The sequence below is a fragment of the Larimichthys crocea genome, chromosome XIII, assembly GCF_000972845.2.
Source record: "Larimichthys crocea isolate SSNF chromosome XIII, L_crocea_2.0, whole genome shotgun sequence".
Taxonomy (NCBI): Eukaryota; Metazoa; Chordata; class Actinopteri; family Sciaenidae; genus Larimichthys; species Larimichthys crocea.
Genome location: NC_040023.1, coordinates 38528011 through 38538250, shown reverse-complemented (window position 1 = coordinate 38538250; position 10240 = coordinate 38528011). Strand labels below are relative to the sequence as shown.

Genomic DNA, 10240 nt, shown 5'->3' with positions numbered 1-10240 from the left:
ACATCAGGACCGTACCCAGATTTATTTATAAAATAGAAATCCAGACCTTTTCTTACATGTATATTCATTTATTTGGCAAAATGAGTCACTTTTTTTTCCCTTGCAAATATCATGCAAGTGCACAGTAGGTTTAAGGTTTAGTCATTCCAGTCTATTTAGGGTAATGATCTGACATTTGTTGTATTTATCTGCTCAGAGCATAAAAATACATACAGAATGATTCTTTTAAAGTTGCCCATCAACAGAATTCTCATGAAGATATGAAGAGAAATGATTCAGATACAAGACAGTCGAGGATTGTATAAATAAACTGTACATGAATATAAATCAGCCCAGCCCTCCTTCAGATTGGTTGCACAGCAGCGACCGTAGAGCCTACTCAGGGTGGACAAAATAACAGAAACCACTTACAACGCTATTTATTTACACTCTTTCCTTCTTTCTACTGCAATTGCTGCACAACATTTTGTCTTGAGATAAATAACGTTCTATCTTATCTAACCCCAACAATAAATACCTTAATAGTGGTGAGCATCATAAATTCGAGTTATCTTTGAGCTTACTGTGTAGGTGTCACCAACACAGACTGAAAAAAACACTTAATGGCCTAATTCTATTAATATGTCCAAGAGTCATTAAAAACTATTTTAAAAAAGGTGTTTGTTACTTTGTACCTCCAATGATATTCAGTGTCTACCTCGGTCACTCGTGTGTCCATTCTCTAAATAATTTCTGATCATTTAATTTTTTGAAAAACAAGAAAAAATTCCCAAAGTCATGCACAAGGTCACTACAACAGGTGAATGCTGACCGACGTGGGCTGAACCCCAGCGATCAAAGTGAAGGGACCTCGGCTGCAAGCAGTTTTTTCACATCGCCATCACGAAATGTGACACTTTATTGAGAGTGAGGAGAGGAGAGGGAAAAAAACAAAAGGGAAGCCACGTGGATGAATCCGAATAAATACACCTTTTATTTGACTGATTAACAGATCTGATTATACAAACGCCAACACAGAGCTCTGAAATAACAGGACCAATCAGCGAGACAATGACTGTACATTCGTGGTGTGACCCTCCCTTGTTCTGACCCCCCTTGCCCACCCACCACACTGCCCATAGTAACTACTGAACTGAATCACTAGTGCTTCTTTCTGTACAAGTAAAGCTCAGCTACTCACCCCCCTACTACCCTCTACCACCTTTTCCAGTGCACTGTTTGTTATCTACAGGTTCAAGCAGTACGTCTGTGCTCTGCTGCAAGCCGAACTGAACGTGGGTAAGTTTGGCCAATTGTAGAACAGGGTGCTTTGATGGACCTTAGGTTCCTCTCTGCACAGTACTAGTGCTTGAGTGTGAAACTCTGAAGATGTTATTTTTTTGTTGGTGTTGTCACGTTTGGTTTGTGTAGTGTGGCAGACAGAGCTGCCGTAACAATAGTGTATGCACTGTTTTAAGAGCTTGTAGTGTAAGAGCATAGTAATGTTTTTTTTTGTTTTTTTTTGTTGCCTTTTGGTTGAAATGCAAACAGCCAAAAATCTCTCGACATAACAGGTAGGTTGAAGTAACGTCCTTAATATTCTCCATCTTCTCATGCATACACACACACACACACACACACACACACATACATACAAATACTGGTATGTTTGTCCCTTCATCTTAAAAAAACAAAAAACAACTGTTTGCAATTTTGTTTCAGGCATTTTTTTTGTTCACAATCTCTTCCTGTGACCAAGCATGACTTTCCCCACATACATTAAACACACAATCACACAGTCACCCCTACAGTACCTAAGTGCAGATTCTTCAACATGCGCCCTTCAGCAGTTCCTACAGTAAAAACACTAACTGTACCATCACAAGAAATGGATGGATAAAACGCCCTCACTTTCATTCTTCCAATCAATCTTTTTCAACCTGCCTCTCACTTCATCCCAACCTCCACACCCCCGTTGGTCCCCCATACTCATTAACTCTCATGTAACAGACAGTCTTGTATGTAACAGTGACAAATACTCGCCCTCAGCGAAATAGCCAGGAACAGAAGAGAGGCGGGGGGAGAATGAGGTGTGGGGGAAAAAAGGGGGGAAGGGGAAGAGAGGGTGAGTTCTTCTCCTTGAGGAGAAATTGAAAGACGATAGGGAGGCAGAACAGTGTGTCCACCCCTCCTTTTCCTCCCTACATCCCTCTTTCTCCCCACGTCTTTGTGATGGAGTGGAGGGTGAGAGTGGAGGGAGGAAGGACAGGGGGATGATGACTGAGGTGGAGGGGAAGGTGGGGTGGGTGGAGAAGGAGTGCAGGGTGAAGTGTGTGTTTGTCTTCATGTGTCCTGGCCGTCGGTTGCAGGCGTCTCGTTGGCGTTGGGCATGTCCGAGTCGGTTTCTCGGCTGGATATGCGGTCCAGCTCCGCCTGCACGTCGCCCAGGCCCAGCTTTGAACCTGCATGCAAAGGTACAAATTAGTACAGACATCACAGCGAAAACAAGAAAATACAAAAAGCATTTCAGCCAGTGCGATACGTAAGTGCATTTTCACAGCACTGAGTGGTTGAGGCACAATGCAATAAGCACAAACGCAATTACACATGGTTAAAATAAGAGCTGGGTGAAATACTGAATATTAGCAAAACATTCTGAATCATATTATTGGAACAGTATAAACATTGTTGTACTTTTGTTAATTAGGTTATTTATTCAATCTAATACTAACATTTCAGAAGCCTGGTTTCAGTAGTCTGACCTTGTCTTGTCTCTTATTCCAAAGGAAGCTTGCATATGAGCTTTCTGTCTTTCCAAGTCAGCCAACAGAGGAAACAGAGGAGGGCATACTGTGATGCAGAGGTGGTCAAACAGCTGGACTTTGCTTTGCCGATTGGATTTGTTTTTGTAAATGTTAACATGTATATTTGTCTATGTCTAGGTTTATTGCAATAATTCATTGTTTATATTTTAATAACTCAAAAGCGATCATATTCTAACTTTCTTCTTCATGCTCATCATTTACAAACAGACCTTATTGCAAGAAATTAATGTTTAATCATTTAATCAGTATGCAACAAAGCTTTCAGTCAGACCTCTATTTTGTAGTAATGTCCAGCCTTAGTTAGAATCATGTGTAATTGTTTGTTGCAGGTGTTAGTTATGAGAAATGAAATGCAACATGCCAAATAAATGTCAAGGAGCAGAATGGAAACAGGGTGTTAGGAGGAGAAACATAATGGGTGTGTTTGTTATTTTAAATAATCAATCAATCAGTAAAATGTTCCTGTCGTGGCCTGCACTTTCTTCGCTCCACACAAATGAAAATTGAAAAAAAAAAAAAAAGTGCAGCTCTTTCTTCTGGTCAATGCTGTATCTTGTCACTAATATGAAATAATACACCTATTTGTATTTCCTTCTTACATGATTAAGATGCATATGTGGCAACTTCCTTACTTAAAGACTTTCATATAATCTAAAAGAACAATACTGTACAATAAAATGGTGATACAGGAAGCTTGATCACTGCTTTGCTTCTCCTCGGATGCTGGAGAAAGCTGGAGGCTCAGGGGAGGGGGTGGGGGTTCAAAGGAAATATAAAAGGATGCTTCTGGGAACGTATAATGACATACACAAGCAATAATAAATGAGGATTATCTCTCTCACACACACCTTAACGTGGCCAGCATCCTCTGACTAGTGCATACATACACACACACATTATGAATGATGTTAACAGTGAGACTGCACAACATACTAGAAGCACAGTTAATGAAAAGGTGTTACAGGTAATCATGGTGATGGTTATAATAGTGATGGGTGATTGTTTGTGTGGTCGGTAGATGCACTCAGACCCTCTCATCATTGTCTTTACCATTTGTTAAGTTCATGTCTGGAGTAGAGGACAGGAGAGTGAAGAGGTGAGGAAACGAAAGATGGAAGATGGGAGGTGAAAACCAAAAAAGAAGCTGAGTGAGGACGAGTGACTGAAAATGGCATTAAATCCTGAAACACGATGGAATAAATTATCATTAATAAACTATCTGGCAAAAACCAGAGCATTGTACCAACCTCTAATCAACACCTAGTGTGCATTCTCACCTGACTTGCGTACTGTTCCCGGAGTGTTGTTCCCACCACCTGGCGTCCCGGGCCCCCCTGTCCCCGCTTTCTTTGTCAGTAGACTGTTGAAGAAATTGGCCAACACACCCTCACTGGTCTGACCTGCAGCATACAGGGACGAGAGTTAAAAACACACACACACACTCTGCTGACTGAGATCACGTGTGGCTATGTTTAGCGGTAAAATGCTATGACGTACCCGACTGAGGCATGGCGTTCGCTACGTTGGCCGCTGCTGAGCGATTACTCGTCCTGGGGGAACCGGTGGGTGCTCTGCTGGTGGTGTCCTATGAACAACACCAGTTTGTTTCACACATACAGACAATGGAGGGTGATTTCCTTTATTTTAGGAATCATAACCAGAAAAAAAATAAAATAAATAATAATAAAATAAAAAAAAGAGCACTTACCACTGGCCGCCCTGCTGTCACAGCTGGCTGTTTTGCGAGCAGCGACTGCAAATTGGAGCACAATATGCACACACAGTTAAATTAGTATTTAATTAACATATTAAGACCCTTAAGTCAGATTTAATTGGAGTACCCATCAAGCAGCAAACCAACTGCAATTAACACAACAGGAATGTTTTCTGACCTGCAGTTTTACCAGAAACACTTGGTCATCTTCTGCCTGAATCTCCTTTTCATGTACAATCTGGTGACAAGCAAGAGAAAATCCAGTTAAAGTTTAAAAGTCTTCCCCCTACCCACATCTGGCTCTTTACACCTCCACTACAGCAAATAAATTTGCTTGGATAAAACTCATAATCCCTGCAGGGTAATTTGGTAAAGCTTAGAGCACTGGCTGTGAAAAATGATGTAGACGGTAATGATACTTAATATTATGGCAGTAATCAATCCGTTGCGCTGTAAGCTTATCTTGCCTAAGAGGATCTTTCCAAGTGAGCCGTTTATTTAATGGGAGGCTTGTACCTTTCGGACAGGCGGCTTCACTACTACGTCCTCAAAGCTGTCGTCTGCTTTTACTGTTTGGAAGTTCTCGTGAAGTATGGCGATCTTCTTCTCATTGTCCCAACCTGATGGACTGATGCAGCAGAGGAAAGGTTACAAACCAGATAGAGGCAGCCCCACATTCCTGATACACACACACCCACACACAGGCACACAGGCTTACATGAAGACGGCGTCTTTTTCCACCACTTGCGCCGGGCAGTGGAAGGGAAAGCCGTAGAGTCTGTGAACCAGATATTTGTACAGGATGTCCAGGTTTTTCATCTCCTTCACTGATGTGTAAACCAGAGATGCTCCATCTGACATCACTGTCAAGGATATTTTCCAACACCACCATTTGTAAACACAGGAGCAAAATAACACCAAAAACACTGTGACAAAAAAAGAAGCTTTATCTCTTAATAACAGTAGAGCACTATAGAAAAACAAATTCCAGCTTTGACTAATTGCTAGCAGCGCACAGACAAGAAGCAGAAGCAGCGTGCATTCTAAGCTTCTTGGAAACACAATAACCTTTGAATCTTTAATACTGTTTCCACTTGGCAATGACTGGAGATTCTGAAAAAACAAACGGTTATGACTTTTAACTCTCATGAAACAAAGCAGCATCGACACGACAACAACAGCAGTTCAGATACAGCTTACACTGGCCAAAATACTTCATTGCTGGGAACTTGGCTTATAGCCTGAGAACAAAACACCTTGTAATAGCGATCGCTCAGCTGCATCACCATCCTTCATCGCCAAACAGCTGGGCGTTAGGAGAGCACAAGCCAAACTGTAAAAGTATGCTCTAAATCTCAGCATCTGACAGGAAATTTTGCAGAGTCAGTGGGATTGATCAATAGCCCCTGCGTTTACTGCACTGATCTATTGTTTTCTGGTGCTATACATTTTTAGCTCACGGCAGTCAAGGGCAGAAACAATGTTTAGTGAAGGATACACTGCAGACAGAAACGTCTGATGTGAGACTGGATGAAGTCCAGGTGTTCGTCTCTGTAGTCATGCTCCTTCTCCAACGTGCTGATGGCGTCACACTGAGGTCAGAAAAGTAGGTGTCAGACAGATGTTAACGTGCGTAAGTAGATACAATGAAGGAAAAAAAATACGCAGAGTATATTGTAAAATATGTTTCGACACATAATGTAAAGTCAGCAGTAAGTGTGTGTGTGCTTACCTTGGTGCAGACAACCACTACTGGTATTCCCAGATTATGTGTGAGTGTGTTATCTCCTAGAGGCAGCAGCACACTCTCCTCATCTTCACTCCTTCTCTGCGGGGTGCCATCCTCCCCACTGCCTGGCTCTGTGTACTCCTGGAACTGTTTTACAACTACTCACACACAAACAAACAAAGAATGGTGGACAAAGAAGTGTAAGACCTGGCAGGGGTTACAATTTTAAACATGTGGCATTATTATTCAGGGAAGCCACTCTTTTCTAGAGATTATCTTCCGGGACATTTTCATTGACAATCAAACTGGTATGGCAAACAGAGACGGCAGAGATTGTGCCATACATTAACATGTTCCTCTGTGTGGAGGTTTGATTTAAACCTGTTCTTATAATGCTACTCATTCCTGGAATTAAATAACTGATTATAATTAAAGTTTTACGGAAACATTTCAGTATACAGGCAGGACCTTTACACGTGGTAATGTCACTACAACCATCTCCTCTGATTTTTAAGCCTTATTTTAATATTCTTATTATAGATTTTTTATTTTTGTAACATTCATCATTGAATTTTATTTTGCTTAGTTTGGAAAGCTCTTTGTAGTCTATGCTTGGCAAATGCTGTGCAAATAAAATTATTCATTATCATCACTTTTATTTATGAACAGAATCTTTTTTTAGATTTAACCATTGCTGCCTGAGAACCAATAAAAAACTGTTATGCCTCCTGACAAATCTAGCCTAAACGTTGCTAGTAATATTAAGTAATTAAGTGAAGCCTTTAATGAGGCTAATCATACTCACTGTGAGCAACCGCTACAAATGTTTTGTGGCACTCGGATGGATAGCCTAGTAGTTTATTCTCAGATAAAGGAAAAAAGGAGAATGCTGAAATAATAAACACAAGATTTTCCAGGACACTTAACCTTTTCTCCTATTTTCCATCTATTTTCCCTGATGGACAGAATTCCCACGTGTCCTGAAAAACAGTGGACTAATTTTTTATTTTTCATAACTGGGTGTTTTAGGGAGAAAATCCCAGGGGGATTTTTTACATTTTTTTTTTTTTAAAACAAAGGCTTTGATAAGGAGGCTCCTTATCTGAGAACTATTTTGATCCCACTAAGAGCATTTCCATGAAGACACACTGACGTGTATTTTGTTTTTTAACCTGACTGCTGTCAGTATGACTCACGTCTGTGTTCCAGCTCCCGCAGCGTTTCCGGGGCGACCCGGAGTTTGTCGATGTGTTCCCTAGCGACGGCTGCCCACTTCTGGAGAGAATCCAGGGCGTTCCATGGCCGCGACATGTCGACCGTTATCAGCAGCAACGTGTTGCCGATAGAGTCCACTGGCACTGCGACTCCCTGCAGACCTTTGTGGTAAAGGTCTCCGTCTAACACCCAGGCATTACACCTAGTGTGGTCTAAACACACACATGCACACAACAGATTAATACACACTCTTACACAACCATAGCAGTGGATTACTTTACAGGTACTCTGTGTTGAAAAAAGAAACAACTGCAATCAGTCACTCATTACCATCAATGTCGTCGTCATGGACACTGAAGTAGAGGTATTCCAGGCCACGCCCTTTCATGTACTCTTCAACCCCCTGTAGCTTAGCAACCAAGGTGGTCTTCCCCGAACCCACCTCACCTAAAACACACACAAAGTCAGTAAAGAACAGAATTACAGGTAGTAAACTCGTCCATACGAGCATCCACTGTTTAGTACCCAAAGAACAAATGATTTGATTTCAGATATTAAAAGCATGTTATGTTAGGCACACCACTGCTAAGTGTACTATTTGTATTTCATAAAACTGCTGCAAATAATGATTACTGTCTTCACTGATTAATCTGCATATTGACCTCTTGATTAATTAATCATCTCTGTGCCCTGTAATGAGCTGGTGACCTGTCTGGGGTTGTACCCTGCCTCTCACCCAAAGTCAGCTAGGATAGGCTACAGCCCCAGTGTGACCCTGATGAGGATAAGCGGTTACAGATATTGGATAGATGGATGGATTAATTAATTAATTAATCACTTGGTCAGAAAATGACAACTACACATCACAATTTCCTAAATCCCAAGGTGACAATGCTGTCACATGGCACAAAGAAAATCATCAAATCCAAACAATTAAGAAGCTAAAACTAAAAAAAAATATATGAATAATTGATTTGCAAATTAGTTGCAGATATATTTTCTGTCAAATGATTTTAGCTCTACACATATATATATATATATGTTTAGTACACATGTAATGTAAACAATCCAATCCTCTAGACTAGCGCCACATAGTTTTATTATATCTAAATTTGCAGTTTTCATGACAGATCATCAGCCTTAATATTTTTTACATCTACCAACAATGGCCTGCATTAGTTCTGGCATTATTGCACACCTCGGTGCTGTCAGCATGACATTGTTATTGTTATCGTGTGTCTGCTATAAGGTCAAGGCTGCGTCCATTCTGTGCACTATGCCATATTAACCTAACCGACAGGGGGACTCGATGCATCACAAAAAGCTGCAAGAGCTTGCTGATGTTGTCGAAGACAAGCGTGAGAGACAAATGGCCTCAGAGCCGCACTCTAACATCGGTAACCATTTCGCTGATTAGCCGGAATGGGTACAGCAGGCTGCGGATTATCTCAGGCGGATGTGTGGACACGAGGAGCGAGCGAGACAGGGAGGCGCCCTGTCTGCTGCGGTCACAAAAAGATCCGTAACACCGCTCAACAACAATAACAACAATAACAACAAAAACATGTTTCTCTTCAGCATCATCTCCACCTAGCTGCTAGTAGCATCTCTATATGCTAGAATGACTTGCAGTGTTTCCTTTATAAACACGATGAGGTGTGTGTGTGTGTGTGTGTGTGTGTGTGTGTGTGTGTGTGTGTGTGTGTGTGTGGCTGAAAATACACCTGCCTCAACACAAAAGCACCATCACTGCTTAGCTTAGCAATCGAGCTGTATTAAAGTCTATCAGGATGATATGATCACCAGCTCCTGGGCTATTGAAGCTAACGATGGCTAGCCCGGAGACTGCAGACACACACACACACACACACACACACACACACACACACACACACACACACACACACACACACACAGAGATACAGATACAGATACCCACCCATGACCAGGACATTTTTCCCAGACGGTAGCTTAGATCTTGAATGGGTTGACACTTCACTCAGGATGGTTGACCTGCAGACAGAGCAGACCCGTCACAACGCGGCCAAACAAGGCTCGTTCATTCATTCATTCATTCGTTCATTCATTCATTAACAAAACAACTGACTGACAGGCGAGAAGCTAAAGCGAGCTAAGTGCTGCTGCTGCTGTGTCACCAGTCAGTCTGGTGCTGATGCTAGCTAGCCACGTTAGCAAGCCTAGCTGTCAAACCATCCTCCTCCTCCCAGCACAATGGACCCTCCGCGAAACCACAAACCGTGCCCGTGTTAACCCAGCTCCAAATAACACATCGCCCACCATAAATCCTGTCCGTCATCCTCCTCTGGGTTGGAGTTATCCAGTGTGCTCTTGGGTCCACTTGAGGTGGAGGATAATAATGCACTCCTCCCTGAAGTCGCCATCTTCGCTGGGTTTGTAAACCGAGCAGGCGGAGCGCCCGGATGTAGCAGCTGTGTGCTAACCCTAGCCTGGTGCACCGCACGCCGGGGCCGGGGCGTGGTCCGGCCGCACAAAGCTGGGGTCCCTGCTCCAAAAAATAAATAAATAAATAAATAAAACGAAATGAGCTCATCCACAAACTGACACAGACAATTGACCATTCACACCAAGCTGAGCACGGGGAGTCGTGTATATTATTATTCATGGAAGAGGTTGTTTGGATTTTATGAAGATAAATGTTTGTGTTAATTGAGGCTGATACATACTGTAAGCTAGATAATAAACTAATAGACCCTTTTTCCACAGCAGCCATTTGACATGGAATAGTAGGAAAACAGT

The 10240-nt window shown here is 42.0% G+C and overlaps 1 protein-coding gene across 2 annotated transcripts; it reads right to left on the bottom strand.

Annotated features, from left to right (window-relative positions):
* Window positions 1–950: 950 nt before the first annotated feature.
* dync1li1 (dynein, cytoplasmic 1, light intermediate chain 1) lies at window positions 951–9974 on the bottom strand. 2 transcript variants are annotated; one of them, XM_019264368.2, is made up of 14 exons: window positions 9761–9974; window positions 9402–9475; window positions 7793–7909; window positions 7444–7674; window positions 6251–6405; window positions 6017–6110; window positions 5237–5372; window positions 5035–5146; window positions 4697–4756; window positions 4513–4557; window positions 4302–4389; window positions 4082–4204; window positions 3855–3872; window positions 951–2441 (listed from the first exon to the last, which is right to left on the bottom strand). In XM_019264368.2, the coding sequence occupies exons 1-14, from the start codon at window positions 9862–9864 to the stop codon at window positions 2323–2325; spliced, it is 1476 nt and encodes a 491-aa protein (XP_019119913.1). In that variant the 5' UTR covers window positions 9865–9974; the 3' UTR covers window positions 951–2322. The 2 variants fall into 2 exon arrangements, with proteins under 2 accessions (XP_019119913.1, XP_010733068.1); XM_010734766.3 differs by lacking the exon at window positions 3855–3872 and having other exon boundaries at window positions 9761–9971.
* Between the last annotated feature and the right edge of the window lie 266 nt (window positions 9975–10240).

Bases quoted from the DNA above. Each gene is read 5' to 3' on its own strand.
- dync1li1 (XM_019264368.2), bottom strand. From the start codon at position 9,864: ATGGCGACTTCAGGGAGGAGTGCATTATTATCCTCCACCTCAAGTGGA. The intron at 7,910-9,401 runs GTGGGTATCTGT...TGTGTGTTTTAG, and splicing joins GAAAAATGTCCTGGTCATGG to GTGAGGTGGGTTCGGGGAAG. The intron at 5,147-5,236 runs GTAAGCCTGTGT...CTGCTGCATCAG, and splicing joins GAAAAAGACGCCGTCTTCAT to TCCATCAGGTTGGGACAATG.